Here is an 18580-nt window from a genome sequence, read left to right on the forward strand (position 1 = left end):
TCTAAAATCGTGAAAGTGACAGTTAATAGAAATATAAAGGTTAACGACATTTACGAATAAATAATATTCAAACCGAATTAAAATAGTATTTATAAGCAGTCCTTTAAAAAAGACAAAAAAAATATCTGAGTTAAAAACGAGAAAATTTCATATATTAAAAGAATTTCGAATGTTTACAGCTGACTCTCCCTATGCTGCAGACGCCTTTAAGCGATTGAAGCTCTCGGAGTGGCAGAAATATTTATTATGCCAGTATCGTAGCATCGTAGCATCGGAGCTATTGGCAGCGTAAGGACCAGTACATCTACTCTATACTGGTCCTTGCGCTGGATATCTTTTAATAAGCTTTAAAAATAACTAGACTATTGAATAGTAAAATTAAATATTCGAAAAAAAAGTAGAAAAAGATTATTATTAGTTGATATTCCGATTAAAAATTGTTATCTTTTTACAGTCGATAACATTTAGGCCTAACTACGAACATTACTAATCTTAAATTTAGAAAGAATACTCACTAAGATATTATATAATGTTATAATCTTATATAACAGGGGTCGCCAAACTTTTTTCACAGCGGGTCAGATAACTAAGAGAATGACGAGCGCGGGCCGTATAACCATTTTGTTCAATACAGCACACTGAATACACAAAAAATAAATACAACCAACATACAGTAAGACCCCGCTTAACGCTGCCTCACTTAACGCTGATTCAATATAACGTGGTCTGCTTGATGCCTAAAAAAAGCTCAAAATTTACGCAGATTCAAATTAATTCATTAATTCGCGGTATTTCATTAATTCGTATATAATACGATTATTCCCAAACACGAACCAATCAGCAAAAGATGGCAATTCGTCGTAGCGCTGTACTTCCCTTAAATCTGTGTTTGTTTTGTGCAATTTTGGAAAAAACATAACATCATGGATGCCATAAGAAATATCGACTTCGCTTGGCAAGAATTAACTGAGAAATGCGCATGAGAGGAGTGTGGAAGAAGTTATGGTTGAAGGTATCCAAGAATTCTCATCGAGAAGAGCCCATCGCTGATCGTTAGGTTGACAAAATTCTCAACTTAATCGATACAGGAGATGTAGACGAGCAGGATATTGGGGAGTTACTGCAGGTTTCTGGCGAGAGCCTTACCAACGACGACCTTCAAGAACTGGCAGAACAAGAAATTTATATAGAACTGAAAAATAGTGATTCTGAAAACGAAGAACCCAAAAATATTTCTCTACAGTTTTCCTTAGTAAAAGTTTCATAACAATAACCGAAATCATTGATCAAATTGTACCGAATGATCCAGATTTTGATAGGATGCCAAAGCAAACCCAGGCGTTTTGGATGCGGTCTTCTGCTACCGATATTTGCTTAAGGAAAAAAAAGCGACTGATGAAACTACACGACTTCATCGCAAAAAACAAAGAATTTCAGAAGAGCCAGACCTTCGTCACAAAAAATTAACTTTCCATTTCTGTGCGCATATGTTTGTGTGTTATTTAACATATACTGTATTATTATGCAAAAATTTATATAAAAATAACTTAAAATTATAGTAAAATTTGCTTATTTTTTGGTCGCGTGTTCCCCTATCCCTATTTACTCTATGTTAAAATGGTCTCGTTTAACGCTGTTTCGCTTAGCGCTTTGTCGTCTAGGAACGCATCCCCCGCGTTAAGCGGGGTCTTACTGTACTAGAACTGCAGTTTTTAGTCGAACGGATGTAGTCAGATAAACGCAGGAAGAGATTGAATTTTTTAAATTTACTAGCAGAATTTAAAAAGAGTACGGTATATGTTTATTCTAATATAAAAAGGTTAATGTTACCCTTGGTGCCAAGATGGCGGCTCGTCTCTGATTCCAGCGAGGAAACGGTGGAACGCACGTTCTAATCTAACCTAACTTATTCTAATAATTTGGTTGCTAATAATTATGGTAATTTATTACAATAGGTTAGGTTAGGTTAGAACGTGCGTCCCACTGTTTCCTTGCTGTAATCAGAGACGAGCCGCCATCTTGGCACCAAGGGTAACATTAACCTATAAAAACTCCTAATGAGTACAATTCGCTTATTTATTTATAATTACAGGTGTTGTATTTTAAATCTAATGATTATCAGAGTTAGCCAGTATCGAATTGCTTATTGTAATCAGAGTTTCCGTTATAGTTATCATTACCTTTATGTAAATTTACTAAAAATTCACTTAATCTACTTAAATTATCGGTTATTTATTGTTATCAGTAGGCTATACGTTAGTACAAAAGTGATAACAATGAGCGGATTCTACTGTACAGAGTGGGTGTAAAGTAATGTTACTGATAAATCGCTATAATTTCCATATTTCTAAAGCAATAATGATAAAAATTAGTTGACAAGTACCTTATATAAAATGAAAATTTGAATGTATTCCTTAAATCAATGTAGGCACAATGTAGACACGTTTTCCTCAAATCGTGATGTGGATGGGCGGCCACGTTTCTGTACAGTACGTCCTCAACCGCACCTGTGGTCATTTTAGCTTCGAATGACAATTCTCTCTATTGTTTCTGGACGGATTGTGGCATGGTCTCCCTTCATTGATTTCCATAACTTATAGCGTGCAGCAATTTGAGCTCTCTCCCGAACAGACAATTGATCGGCCATCTTTCTTTCCACTACGCATGCAGCCTCTCTCGGTCACTGCCCACATCACCGATGCAGGAATTATAAAATTCCACTAATAGTTGTACACGTACACATAAATTTTATTATTATTGAATTGTTATTGCAAAAAATTCACTGCATTTCTCAATGCCTAGTTACTTTACACCCATCCCGTATAACTCGTTTCGTGATTAAGAAATAATAGTATTTCTCCAACAATCACCTAATTTACATCCCGTGATTTGATTAACTAAATGTTTATTTTTTACAATCATATAATGCCCTTCAATTCTTTTAATAATGTTTTCTCTATACAATCTTTTAATATTTGTTTTACCGATAATTTACATTTATTATTTTTAACATGTTCGTACCAAGAAGAATCTTTATATTTCAGCCTAATGGCGGCTTCATGTTCTTTAATACGAGTTTTTACCATCCAGGACATATTAAAGATGTATAACGAATGCACTTAATATTAAAACAATTCCAGCAACGAGTTGCGTAACGTTCCGGCAAAAAATTTAAAATTGCTCGTGACGGCATCTATGTTCATAATAATATAGAATGTTTTTAAAATAAAGTGATTATTATAAAATGGCAAAATGCTTAATTTTGAGGGTAGAGACTAGTTTAAAAAACCTGTGAATGCTAATAATGAGTAAAATTGTCATTAAGTCGAACCACTCGAGGTACGATACGTGTGACCTATCTCCCCATACCCTTTACCTTTAACCACCAAGATTTAATAAATAGCATTGATCCTCCTGCTACACGATCTCCCTGCAAAATTTCAGAAATTTTCGACAAACAGGCACAGGAGTTATCAAGCTTCAAAGTGGGTAAACAAAATCGTACTCACACGCACAGAGAGAGACTAACATTCATAAATACAGAAACCTCCTGAATTTCTTTGCATTTCTCGACGTTTCGTGGTCCCGAGTTCAAAAATGTAAAATTCTTCGGGATCATTTTTTCACCAATCGCCATACTTTCCCTCTGTTACACATAACAGCCGGGAAAATAAACATACTCGAACATTAAAAAAAAAATATAATATTGCATTATAAAAATTCTCAATGGAGTTAGTTATTTTGTACAAAAAAAGGTATAGAAGAATAATTTTTAAAAACTATACAAAAAATTTTCTCTTCGAGTTAAAACACTCGATCGTTACCAACTTTGAGAACAAAGACGACTTTTAAAAATTCACAATAAGTAAATTTATTTAAACCTTTAAAACATCCTCCAAATTAATCTTGCCTTTTATCGAAGCCTCATCAGAGGAAGTGCATCAACCACTTTCTGGTGGAATTTTATACCATGTTATCTTATCCCAGCACGAATCCAGCGCCATCTCTTATCCCAGCATGCATCCAGCGCCATCTCTTATCCCAGCATGCATCCAGTGCCATCTCTTATCTCAGCGTGCATCCAGCGCCATCTCTTATCTCAGCGTGCATCCAGCGCCATCTCTTATCCCAGCATGCATCCAGCGCCATCTCTTATCCCAGCATGCATCCAGCGCCATCTCTTATCTCAGCGTGCATCCAGCGCCATCCCTTTATTTAATTAACAGAGGGAAAGTATGGCGATCGATCAAAAAATGACCCCTTTAGGATTTTTACATTTTTGGACTCTGAGACCTTGAAACGTCGAGAAATGCAAAAAAAATTCGAGGTTTTTTCTGTATGTATGGATGCAGGTGTGTTGTAGTGTATGTGAGTGGCACGATTTTGTTCACCCTCTTTGAAGCTTAATAACTCTTGTGTTTTTTGTCGAAAATTTTTGAAATTTTGCAGGGAGGTTTGTTTATTAAGAGGATTGATGCTATTAAATGTCGGTGATTTAAGGTCGAGAGGATGGGGAGATAAAGGAGGTGGTGCGTATCTCCAGTAGGGTCGGACTTAATGACAATTTTACTTGTTATTAGCATTTAGAAGTTTTTATAAAACATTCCTATCCTCAAATTTAATTTTTTTTTCTATTTTATAATACTGTAATTATAAATATAAAAACATTTTAATAATAAAATATCATAACAGATGGCGCCACACACGAAGTTTCAAATATTTCCTGGTAAGTTAAGCAACTCGTTGCTTGCATTTCTCTAACTTCCATTTCGTTTCACCGATATAACATTTTGGACGGCCGGATGGCCGAGCGGTCAAGGTGGCAGCCCACCGCTCTGGGGGACCCGGGATCGAATCCGAACGGGTCGAAAATCCCCAGGAATTTTTCGGGGGGTGGTCCGTTCGGATATGTCGGGCCCCGTCACTCACCACCCGGTCGCCCCATTGTGGGCCTGGCCGAACCCATAATGGGCCTTCTAAAAGAGGCCCTCTTAGTGCCCACAGGGCGGAAAGAGTTAAAAAAAAAAAAAGATATAACATTTTGATTGGGTGCATGTACAAATGATTCTTTATACGAAGCATTGTCTCTAAACCACAACAAAAAGAAAAAAGACGAACTTAAAACTTCAGGAGTGGTATACAAAACGAGAAATTATTTATTGTGACATGGTCACAATGCCGGAATGTAAGTTTTTAATCATATTTTTAATTTATTTAATTTAAAATATATGCTCTCCGCCTCAAATTAGTAGTGACATGTCCCTGTACATCATACTTTTCATTTAACAATAGAGTCCTGTCGATCTTCTATTAACTGCTAAATTTACTTCCACGAAAATCTTCCTTCCAATGCAAACCGGAAAATTTTTGAATTCAAATAATGTGACTTCCGGTTTGCATTGAAAGGAAGATTTTCGCGGAAGTAAACAATACAATAAATTTAATATTTCGTATTTCTTTTCATTACTCTAGATCTTATTGAATACACGGGGCGTTGCATAATCCTGGAAACAAAGGAGTCATGTTCATAGTTGTTTGTTCTTTTACAGGTAAAGGGCGGCGCTAGATGAGAAGGAACGAATTGAATTTGAATTCGTTCCTAATTTCTCAGCGCCATGATTTACTTGTGGAAAGACAAAGACCAACACAATCCCTACGAGTCCAGACTATATATTGTGATGTTTTTAAATTTAGAAAACTAATTAAATAGACTGTTTAAGAACAAAGAGGAACGAGAATTAATATACAGTATACAGTATAAATCAAAATCCCTCTCCCGTTAATTACGTATACGATAGTTTAGACCTCTTTGGTATTGAAGAAATGGCTTACGAAAGTTCTAAAAATATTTTTTAACCGATAGTTTATTCACATGACTAATTATGTCCCAATCAAATATGACAAAAGTAATGTGTTGATACACCTTATATCTACTGCATATAATATACACAAATTTTTAAGGGGGTTAATTAAAAACCGATTAAGGATGCATTCTTATCAGCAACTACAGGAAATTAGTTATCGAATTGAGTAATAATAAAAATAAATAAGTGCTTAATTATAACTAAAATCACGTGCTGTATAGAACGAAAGTTACTACATGTAACGTTTGTTAGAAATAAATCTTATCAGAAACCACATTAAGTAAAAAAGTAAACTATCAAATTTGCCATCCATAAATAAACGATTTGATAATATTTTTTTATCTGATAGAATATTAATAAACATTTAGAACCGGATGTTTAATTAATGACACTAACGTTTCAGTTTAGAAGAACACAGACAAATTCAGATATATGTTGTTATTATTATTATTTTATAATTTTCTCAAAGAAATATATTGAAAAATAAATTAAAATCGTGTAAATTTTCATCAGATTTTAAATACTACAACACTAATATCGAAATATTTTAAAACACTTTTATTTTTGTCTGCCGAGTTTATTTATAAAAATTGCAAGGCGAGTTGAAATGGAGATAGCAGTTGCTAAATCAACTATGGATGAAAGATTGGATAATATACAGCCATTCCGAATGTCGTTAGATTACCACACACGTCAGTTATGAAGTAGAATGTTTACTATAATTCGACACGATAGAAATAAACTATAAAAATTCTTTATTGAAAGGTTTCTTGTGCGTTAATGATGATGGGTAATATAAACAATAAACAGTGAATGAGATTCTTATACAACAGTAATACTAAAAAGTCTAACTTAACACTTGTTTCTGCTAATGGAATTGGATGATGTGGTCGTGTCTTTGGCAGTTGATGTGTCTCTGGTTGCAAATGTTTGCATTCCGTGCTCCTTTTTCGGACAGAAATATTCGTACCATAAATCCCGAGTTGTCTTCTCTTGAAGCACCTGTAAGGATCAGTTTATAAACCATTATTAACCATTACTAAGTCGAGAGTAATAATTAAACTGGTGTACGTACGTGGAAAACGAATATAAAGAATCCCTGAAGAGTGGTGAAGATGCTGAACAGATACTTGAATATGAGTCGTGCATCACTGATAGCGAAGAACCCAAAAGTCCAAGATAATCCTACAATGTCAATTGAATTCAATGAAGTGAAATTCAAGCGTTAGCATCAATATTACGCATATAAACGTTTACCTAATAAAAATAAGATGCAAAACGCAGCTCTAACACGTGTTATTGCTAGTTTTCGTTCGCTTTGATTAGTTCTTAATCCTATCTGGCGACCGCATGATATGGAATAGATGACTAGACAAAATATGACGATATTCGATAGCATAATAATACCAACGGGTATGAGAAATCCAAAATAGAATGGCTTGATCTTAAGCCAACAACTGAAATAACATTTAATGAATTTAACTGAAATTTTTCATATTTTAACACTCGAAATTCAACTTACTAATTCTTTCCTCCGTGATACATATTGTGATCGATGGCTAGAATTGTCAAGGTAATTAAGAGAGGAAATCCTATAAAAGAATTAAAGAAATGAATTGGAAAAATATCAAATTTATTTTCGAATCCAACAACAAAACTTACCCCATGCCCATAACGAAGCCTTCAACATGAATTTTGGTATGTAAGTTCCTATCACTTTGACAAATCTGAGGTACTGCAACACGGCTTCCACTAGCATCCAGCTGAATGATACCAATAATAAATAATGAAGCAAAGCGGCAACAAATATGCATCCTGCTTTAGAAGATATCTGATCAATTCCCGTTAGGAATACAATCAGAGTTAGAAGCAGAGAGACGGCCAAATTGCAGAGGACTTTACTTCCCAAACCCTTTCTCAACTTCCTAAAAATTGAAAATCCGTTTAACTGTTTTATAAATGAAGCCACTTCAGAACTGATTCGATACTTACTTGAAGATCATGAACGTAATTATGGTCACTAGGAGCCCAAATATAGAAAGGGTACATCCAATATACGTAATAATGTCCAGAGCTATTGCATGATTCTCTTCTTCTACGTTTCCCCCGTACAAATCCTAAGTATAGGTTTCAAATTATAAATCCGCCACAATGTAAAAGTGAATTGTAATTGCGGTAACTTACCACCAAGATGGCGAAATTTGTCATGTGATCGCAGGAGCATCTAACGTGTTTTTCGTCCTGAAGATCGATTTTCGTCTCGCATCCTTTATCGGACCAATCACCTTCACCGTTATCCATGGAATAATCCCAATAAACGCATTTTTCGGAATTTGGAATCTGATTCGATACCTGGATTAAGAATTAAAGTTAAGTATGCTAATGATGGGGTACAGAAACTCAACACATGGGTCTCTCTCGGGAGATCCGGATCTTCTATGAGAAACGTGAAGAAAACCCGGAAAGCTTGTCACACGAGAACTCGCGATCAGTGTTCAGTGATTTATTCACTCGGATACCGGTGGGCCATTCTATTTAGGATTTAATGTAATAAAAAATAAAGAAAATCACCTTAAAAGTTTCCAAAACTATTTCGATGGTCTTTTTTTCTAACAGCACGGGTCCACCCGATACATGCGCGTGCAAGACGGGTGTAATAATCTTGCTACTTCTGTTCCTGGTCAGGAATAACGAATCATTTTTATAGATTACAAAATCTATCGATGAATTTTTAAGACTCCTTTCTACCACCAAATCGGGAGGGAGAAGAATTCCAGCTCGACATTTCTCGTCCGTTAGCCCCTTTTTCCCGATATCCATAATAGGAATCGCTTTTCCTAAACTGTCACCATCGGAAGACATGACCATCATTCCCGCCATCTTTTGGTTTCTTAGCGACCACGAGTACACTATTAAATTCGGTCTCTTCTCCAGAAGCATGTCTATATTATTCTCTAAAATATTCTCCAGAGAAGCTGTAATTCTTTATAAACAAATTACGTGAGTACAGTCGTATGACGAAATAATTACTTTTTCATTCTTATTGATTACCTGGAAGAAGCATTAACTTTAATCTTGCTGGAAACTATAATTTCCGGATCCATATTCATTATGTTATCCATAGTTGAAATCACATCTTGGACATCCTGCCACAAATTAATTGTCATTTACAAGTTATTGATTAATTACGTTACATAAGAGATTACATACATTTCTCTGATGCACTTGAACTTCCGCCAGATTCTGCATAGTAATCGCCACGTAATGCAAATCAATAGCTTTCAGTTGGGATGAATCATTGGTCAGCGTTTTTAAATTCTCCGAAATTTCTTTTGGGCTAATCACGGTTTCCTACAAATTAATCAATACGGTTAATGTTACCTATGGTTCCAAAATGGCGGCTCGTCTCTGATTCCAGCAAATAGAAGAAAGGAAACAGTGGGGACGCACGTTCTAACCTAACCTAACCTAACCTATTCTAATAAGCGGCCGGATGGCCGAGCGGTCAAGGTTACCAGCCTACCGTCCTGGGGGACCCGGGATCGAATCCAGACGGGTCGAGAAATCCCAGGAATTTTTCGGGGGGTGGTTCGTCCGGATATGTCGGTCCCCGTCCTTCACCACCCGGCCGCCCCATTGTGGGCCTGGCCGAACCCATAATGGGCTTGCTATAAGAGGCCCTCTTAGTGCCCACTGGGCGGAAAGAGTTACAAAAAAAAAAAAAAAAAACCTAACCTAACCTATCCTAATAAATTACCATAATTATTACGAACAAACTTATTAGAATAGGTTAGGTTAGGTTAGGTAGAACGTGCGTCCCCACTGTTTCCTTTCTTCTATTTGCTGGAATCAGAGACGAGCCGCCATTTTGGAACCATAGGTAACATTAACCATAAATACTTCAATAAATTCATTTTCAATGTATAAAACAAAGCACAAAACATCTCAAACCTGAGATAAATTCTTTAACTTCTCGCTAATGTTTGACAAGCGACCAGAACACGTTCCTTCTACAGGGCCCCAATAACTACCGTGAGTAAAATTCCCCAAACATCTTCGTACCACAGGATCTCCCTTCTCTAAAATACAAGTTTAATTAATAAATTAAATTCTAATTATATTAATAATGAATTAATTACTCGCCTGTTACACAGCTTTCGTTTGCAATTGTAAATTTTCCAGCCATGGTCTCGTTCCACGTTAGATTCGTTCCACCCACGTTTGTCGTTTCTCTGTTGCATTCTCCTAATATTTAAATGTAATTATGAAGATATATTCAATAAATTAGCAGTAAGTTCGTCGTTTCGAGCAAATAATCTTAAAATCATACCCGAATTCCTAATTTTGAGACTTTCAGGTATCAATTGTAACTCTTCAGCAATGTTAGAACGACGTAACTTTGATTCTATGTAACTTTCTAACTTATCTCTATACTTTCTTCTGTTATCATTCTTATCTGTTCTCTTATTCCTTTTTCGTTCGATGTAAATATAAAACATTAACTTTGTCTTGCCGCTGTTTAAGGAAAACGTCACAAATCATTAATAATCCGTATGCAAATCATACGTTTGCAATAATCTTACCCACTTCTCTACACTCATGTTGTGAATGTATGCAGACGTTGGGTATTCTCTGGGCAGCATCTGATCTTCAATTTTTTTAGTTATTTCTTCGATTTTACTCCAGAATTTTGAAGTGCTCGGATCGAAAGGATTTAAAATCTTTCTAGACAAAAATTCGCCAGAGAAAGTCCAAAAATCTGTGTCGAAATAGTAAATATGAGGCGTTTTTTTTTTTTTTTTAATAAAATTACAAATTATCTACGCTTGATTCACTTACCTTCTGTCACGAAGAGTTCTTTGTTGGAAGAAACCGGTATAAATGGTGTTTCCTGATCGACTTCGCACCAATAATATCCTTGAAGACGTGAGAGAGTTTTAAGATGTGGATGTTTGGAGGATAACAGCTTGTAAACATCCAGAAATTCGTCGTTGGTTTCCATTAATCCTCGAGTTCCATTCACGACTAATCCATCCTTATACCAAGTTATGCTTTTGTAATATCTGCGATCGGATGTGCATTTAAATATCCCCGTTTTGACTTCGGACAGTTGAACCACCACCCTTCCTGTTTTTCATTTGTTTAAAATAATTTAAATAAATATAAAATCTCGATAGAAAACGAGCTGAAGGATAGTAAATTGATTAAAACTAGATAATCGACACCAGCGCATCTCATTGTAAATTAAAAATCTTTGTGTCAATGGGGAAGGCCTTAAAGCCCTTGTGATCCACCCCTTATTTTGGACTTAGAGATTACAGAATTATTACAGTAATATTTTTTTCTTACCTTTGTTTGCCTTTGTCTCGCAGATGCCATAGTTTTTATTACTGGGATTATTTAGATACCACGAAACGTTACCATCAAATTTTAAACATCCAGCAGTATTACGTCGACTGAAATCTGTCGAAGGATCCCAATCCACATAATTTATATAAGAAATTTTATCGTCCCACATAAAATTGTTTTGAATTTTCCGAAGTCCAATCCACCATAAAGAATCTTTAAAAAGTTTTCATAGTCATCATCGATTTTAAAGAATAGAATAACTTTAAAAGATGACAGAACATTTCTTACGTTTAATATTAAGTTGTCGTACGTAATTTCTTGCAGCAATATATTGATCGAAATGATGAAGAACAGCTAATTTTCCACCTTCTCGTTTGCAATGATGCTGAGTTTCTTTCCAATTCATCTTTACTTTTGTACGCATGTAGCAATTGTCTTCGGTAAATTGCCATTTCTTCCAATTATCCGGGCATCTAGGCGCTACGAATTAACACTATTTTAATTGGAAGGAAAGTTTCCCAAACGAATTAACGCAAAACATTCAACTTACAATCATAAAATTTGGGATATAATGCTTTATGCATGCAAACGAAGGGTTTTCTTTCGTGGCAAGACCTACTGTAAAGCATCAATTTTCCTGCGAAGGTTTTCCCGCTTAGACAATTATTATTAATTCTCGGTTCTCCGTGACCCCAGGAAACTTCGCTCCTACAATATAAGCATTAAAAATTAAATAAACAATACGAAAACTTAAAATATAATTAAAATAAACACTCACGTGTTAATAATCCCCGGATAGAAAGCCAACCATTGAAACGTACCGAAAGTTCGATATCCTCCCATCCAAATTTCTCCAATATCTGCAGAAAATATTATTATTTTTAAAATAATTTAACTGTATAAAGTCTCCCCAAACAACATTTCACTTACCGAAGATAGGGTCAAACTCCCAAAAAGACGTATCAGAACTCAACTTGGGTGAGAAAAGGTAACCTTTCATCTCCCCGCATATTTTATGGGCACGAAACCAATCTGTGCTTTCCCTGTGCACACTTACACACGTGTCATGCTTCCAATATACGTAACTGGATCGACATTTATCCATTGAAAGATTTACTATAAAATCGATTAACGTCAATTAATTGGCTGACAACGTAATAATTATTACGTAATTAAAAAATTCACCTTTCATTTCATTTCTTCTAGAGCACTTGGAGTAATCGAACTCGCTCCACTTCGAACCCGTCACGTATCCACCGTGACAAGTTCTAGTTACAAGTTGCCAATTACCTAACAATTAAAAAAGAAATTAAATACCGCATTCGTAATAATACATTATTAAAAGATTAATTAACTCACTAGTAATGCACGGAGGGGTGGAAACAATATATTTCCCACCGTAACTGTCGTGCCAAGTTATGTTTATATCGTTACTACCAAGTTTAGTTTCTCCAAAACATTGACCTGTAAGGAAGCCAAGACATCAGAAAGTAATACATAAATTAATATATATTGTATATTTTCTAAATAGAGGGCTAAATTACACGCACTTACCCACTATTTGCAAGGTCTCTATTGACACATTCCAGTCGGAAAAAGCCATCATCCTGAATTTATTTTTAATAAAATTGTGAAGTGGTATGTAAACATCACTTCTCTCGTCTTTGGGCCTTATTATTATTATTGGGCCATCTTTCGATTTTTCGAAAAAATTGAGGTATAAATATATGTGAAGGGTCACTTCTTCTGGAGTATCACTAAAATTATTTTAAAAAATAAGTTAATAAGTGACGTTCGTTAGCAGATGGTGGATGAAACTAGCATCATTCTAAATTTTAATCCGCGATAACGCCATTTTTAGAGCTAGTCGAAGTGTTTTTCATTCTGATAACATTAAATTCCAGTCAAAATTTTTGAGTTATGGTACCATTAACCTAACCGAGGTGCGTAATCTGCTCCCGACAGATTATTTCAACAATATATTTTCTTTAAAATGATTTTTGTAGCTTAGCTGAAATTTAATCATAAAATATCCAGCAACGAGTTGCTTAACTTTCCAGGTAACACGAAGGATCCGTTTTTACACCTGATGCAGAAGAGGATTCGGTCTGTCTCTTAGGAAGGTTGACTAAACGAGGAGGTTGGCACGTTACAACAGTCCTGGATAATGTTCCGGGTCAGAGTCGATCGTATATCCGTTTCGGAGATGGCGACGACTTCCGTTATAGAACCGGGTGACGACTTATCTAGTCGGGGATTACTTCAGTGGGCCGTCGGTTCCGATATTAAAACGGCCGGGAGGTCAAAGGATGAACGTGCAAACTGACAAGTTGTCAGGTAGTAAAGGATAAACAACGTTAGTTGTCAAAATATGTATGAAGAAATCGAAAAGGATTTTTGTTAAAGTCCGGTTTCTCACAAAATTAAACTTGTTTTTACTTCCCCGGCTCTGTTATATATAACAGAGGGAAATTATGGCCATCGGTCAAATAATGATCCTCACAATATTTCTACATTTTTGCCCTCGGGGTCTTAAAACGTAGACAAATACAAAACCACTGCTATTCTTTCTGTATGTATGGATGTTAGCGTGTGTAAGGGGCACGATTTTGTTCGCCTTTTGTCGAAAATTTCAAATTTTGTGTATTAAGTGTGTATTTTGGAAGTTTGTGTATTAAGACATTCTGGTAGCATTACCTGGCGTGCAAAGGGCCACAATCATTACAAATTGCTCTCTGGATTTTCAAAAATACATATTACACTACTTTAGAATAAAGGAATAATTCGACATTTTTATAATTTTATTTATTAGAATCAAGATTATTTCAACTTCAAAAAGTTTTCTAGTAAATATTATTTTAACAAAATAATCCTTTCTGAAATATTTCAAACCCATCAATGTTTTTACGTAACACATGACTTAAAAACATGACGGAATCGTAATACGTCACGGGTTGTTAAAAATATATTCCAACAATACGTAACAAATTGATAAAAAGTACTGTTGGCTTTTTCTATTGTTAAGTAGCTATTGTTAAGGGTAAATTTGTTCCAAAGTTTCACATTTTTTCTTCCTTTTTTCAGACTTGTCGGAAATTTTGTCATTAAGTATACTTCAAGAATGTATGGAAGGCAGAAAAGGGTCTCTGTGGCCCGTTTCTTGAAAACACGATCGAGCGAAAAGGCCGACGGGAGATGAAAAGGGCTCTTTGTGTTCGCATCTATATTCCAACTATATAAGAACTGGGATTTCAACAACTGCGCGAAGACTGTTTTATAATAACTCTGCACGGACTTCTCAATCCGACAACTATTCATTCGCTTTTCATTATTTATTATTCATTAATTGTCTGTAATATAATTCATTCAAACTCTATGAAAAATGTTATGACAAAAAACATACTCATATCGGGAAAAAAATTGTAATGCGGCTGCGACCGCTCCAAAAATTGTAAACTCCTGCAAAGCTCGGCCAAGCAGGATATACTGGAATAAAACAGAGCACCTAAACTCCTGATGCGGCCAAGCACCAGGAACGAAGGAATGCTCTATTAAGTGTGTGTTCGCATCTATAAAACCCCTGGAGAGAAGACAGGAGACGTCGACGAAAGTCGGAGAAGGCTCTCTGTGTCTGGCTTATTTAAGGCTACCTTGGGTGAAGACAGAAGACGCGGACGGCAAATATTTTCATTGTGTGAAATTCGACAAGTGATTCCAATCACTCGGAGAAGCATTCTTCCCAACTCTTGGTGGAACTCTGAAGCAGCCACCTCCACGCGGCGAGTTCTGGGTTGTCGTTCGTCTAGAAATGACGAAGGCAAGCGAAGAGCTGCTTGTTCCTTTCAATAGAATAAGGAATAAAAACATGCCAATAAAAGCAGAAATTACAAAAGTAATTAAAGTGAGGAGAATTAAGTGCCTAACTTTGGTATAAATCGCTTTAAATCCTTTGTTTTAATCGTGATGGCGAATTTCAATTGACCCTGATTGTTAGGTTTACGGCAACATATTCGTGCCATGGTTGACTACAAAATTATAACTACGCGTTCGATACAATGAGATGATCTTAATGGCAAAATTGTTGACTCGCTAATAAAACAACGAACCCACGACCGCCATTGTTTAGTGATTTTATCCATTCGGCCGCTGCCGGACAGCTTTCTTACGCCGTTTGATGTTGAAAGCTAAAAGTGTTTTGGCGTTTCGTTGAAAAAGTCGAGTACAAAATAAAATTTGTGAGAATTTATTATAAACTGCTGATAAGTAATTTACAATTGTCCCTCCTGTGGTTTATTAATTCTAAAATTGAAATATTTTGTTAAATATATTCTGTTATATTAATTCCGGTTTCCCGACGGGTCGAAAGTTTGCGGGAATGGCTAAAATATTTACAATTTTACACGTTTTTCTTGCTCTTAAATAAATGTAGGAAGACGTCTTTTAAAAATTATATAAGAGATTATGGCATATATATTATATTAAACAATATTATATTATATGTATTGGAGTCGTATCAACTTTCACCCTCCGAGATTTTTGCCAATTTCCACGTTGAAAACGTGGAAATTGGCAAAAATCAAAAAAAAGCCAAAAAACGCCAAATGGCAAAAAAACCCAAAAAAAAGCCAAAAGAAATTCCTACAATGGGTTACCTAATTTTCCCGTGTGTTATTTTAAAAGTAACATTTAATTTGTATCTGACGCCACTTTTTATGAGATTTTGTTGTTTGAAAAACGTTTTGATATTATTAATTATTATAAGATGAAAAAAACCCCTTAATTTCGAGGGTAGTAATTGATTTTATAGAAAAAATCGTAAATGCTAATGACAAGTAATCTTCGTTAAGTCCGATCTCTCTGGAGATATGACACGTGATGGCCCACTATTTCCCCACCTTCTCGATCTTTAACCACCAAAGTTTTTCATCATCAATGTCCCTCATAATCAAGTAACTGTGCCGTACAGTGCCGAATTTTGTGTCTTCATCTTTAACCCGTCCTGAGATATTAAATAAAATAGTGGCCAAGATTCGCGCTGGAATGCCACACGCATCCACAGAATTTTTTCCCGTTAATAACATTTTCAATTTTTTTTTTTTTTTCTTTTATAAAACTCATCCCTACTCTCAAAATTAAGATTCTTGCTAGTACAGAAGGATAAAACAAATTTTAAAAGGTTAGGAACAAAGGATTACTGTATAGCAGTGTTTTCCAACTTATTTGCTCATGGAAGCATTCAAAACGCACTTTGCTGGAGAAATCAAAGGCTTACGCATATTACGAAATAATATACATTTGCAATAATACAATTTTAATGACTACATAAATGTTTATTTGAGAACAATACTTTTTAACTATTATAAATGGCAGTAAGGTTAATTTTGAGGATAGGGATGGGTTTTATAACAAAATTGTAAATACGAATAATGAGTAAAATCGTCATTAAGTCCGATCCTACTGAAGATACGCAACCTACCTAATAAACAAACCTCCCAGCAAAATTTCAGAAATTTTCGATAAAATTCACGGGAGTTATTAAGCCTCAAAGAGGGTGAACAAAATCGTGCCCCCCACACACTACGCACAACATGCAAACATATAGAAAAAACGTTGAAATTTTTTTGCATTTCTTGGGGGTTCCCTCGGGTCCCCATGTCCACACTACTTTTCCTCTCATATATAACAGCCAGAAAAGTAAAAATTAAGTGTTTTTGTTTTATTTTTAAGTTACAAATCTGATTACTGTTCAATATAAAGTTTTATGTTTAAAAATTAAAAATGAAACCGGAAACTAGACAAGGCTCATTGATAGAACATTCGTTATATTACTGAAAATCATGGGTTCAGTTGTTATCCGGGTCATTAAACCCAGATAAAAACCAAACCCATCCGCAGATAAGCTTTTAAGGTTAATTGCGGTTTATAAATTATTTTTCTTTAACAAGAAATTAAATTAATTCTCAGAAATTAATGAACGAATAGTTCCAAGAAATGAACGTATCCGGACTTCCAGAAGAACTGTCGCAATTGTATGTATATAAATGCATTTGAAATACGTGATCTAGAGCAGGTGATTTCAACCCTGTGGCTCCCTGCCCCAAACTTTACTCACAAATTATATATAACTTATGTATAAAGCTGTCGTTTATATAAAAGAGTCTTACACCTGTGGATTTGACAGGTAAGAGAGGAAAAAATACAAGAGGAATATTCTTGAAATCGCCCAAAATATCTTTGTTATTATAATGTAATTTCAACAATACGAAATAAATATCAAACATTGAAATGGAGAGCAGGGAATTCTCCCCCTCCACTCCACTGGTTTTAAACACACAGAGTTCAGTTAATACCCAGGTGTATTGAATAGCAAAATATATAATGAATTAATTATTCTATATAATACCAAATAATATAGGGTTGGTAAAATAAGACAATGCAATAACTTGAGAGATCTGCAAAGAGGTGTCTTCTATAGGAAAATATCCCTATTTAAGTGTTAAATACGCGAATAAAACCCAAAGTACTCCAAGCTTTTGCATAATTAATTAAATGAAGAAAAAAACTACTCCACATACCTAATAATAATTAATATAAATAAGTACTTACGCAATACGGCTTAAATACCAGAAAGGTTGAGGTAAATTAGGAACGGAGAAATTTCGAAACAAATTCTTCATTTTTTTATCCACTACTTGCCTAAACTCAATAAAATCGGTCTTACTGTAATCGTGTATACGTCTCTTGTATGGTATGCTCCTTCCAGTTATAGTAAGAAGATACGTAGACACATCTACAGCATCGAATACGTACTTATATATAACTTATAAACAAAGTAATAATACACAAAAAATAAATTTTCTTGTATACCGGATAGATATATCTCGACAGCATTTGAATATATTGTGTAAGGATATCCAGGCATTATGACTGATGCATAGTACTTTCCTTGCTTGGTAACGTTAGGGGTATTCACGTACAAAACCGGTATACACGTGTCATCCACACACCTCTCTATAGGTTTATTGTCTTTCCACCATATTATCTTCGATAGGCTCTTAGTATCGTACTTCTTTCCATTGACTTTAACCTTCAAAACCATTATTATATCTCGAAATTTCGAAAACGGAACGACAGGGATCTCATCTTTGGTATAACCATCCATTGTTATACGTAAGATTACTTCTACGTCTATAAAAATAATATAAATTTATACGAGTTTTGTATCTATTTTAAGGTATTTTAACTGACTTACCTAATTTTTTCATATCTTTTTGGCAAATATACTGAAAATGCTTATTGCAATTCGATTGAGACTTATGGACGGAGTTGCCATTCCAGGACACGACAGAACAGTTATTGGATGCAGT

At 35.1% G+C, this 18580-nt stretch overlaps 1 protein-coding gene across 2 annotated transcripts; it reads right to left on the bottom strand.

Annotated features, from left to right (window-relative positions):
* Nucleotides 1-6602: 6602 nt before the first annotated feature.
* On the bottom strand, nt 6603-18565 carry LOC136985001 (uncharacterized). 2 transcript variants are annotated; one of them, XM_067282166.1, is made up of 26 exons: nt 18466-18565; nt 18081-18401; nt 17820-18003; nt 12768-12970; nt 12573-12677; nt 12399-12503; nt 12144-12329; nt 11992-12073; nt 11764-11921; nt 11502-11693; nt 11214-11426; nt 10704-10991; nt 10452-10623; nt 10195-10379; nt 10019-10109; nt 9816-9954; nt 9075-9215; nt 8916-9010; nt 8436-8847; nt 8049-8216; nt 7857-7981; nt 7527-7789; nt 7387-7456; nt 7122-7321; nt 6940-7049; nt 6603-6866 (listed from the first exon to the last, which is right to left on the bottom strand). In XM_067282166.1, exons 1-26 carry the CDS (start codon nt 18476-18478, stop codon nt 6717-6719), a joined length of 4371 nt encoding a protein of 1456 aa, XP_067138267.1. In that variant the 5' UTR covers nt 18479-18565; the 3' UTR covers nt 6603-6716. The 2 variants fall into 2 exon arrangements, with proteins under 2 accessions (XP_067138267.1, XP_067138266.1); XM_067282165.1 differs by having other exon boundaries at nt 9816-9943; nt 10008-10109.
* Between the last annotated feature and the right edge of the window lie 15 nt (nt 18566-18580).

Source organism: Centruroides vittatus, unplaced genomic scaffold, assembly GCF_030686945.1.
Source record: "Centruroides vittatus isolate TY-2023 unplaced genomic scaffold, ASM3068694v2 contig_941, whole genome shotgun sequence".
NCBI classification, from domain to species: domain Eukaryota; kingdom Metazoa; phylum Arthropoda; class Arachnida; order Scorpiones; family Buthidae; genus Centruroides; species Centruroides vittatus.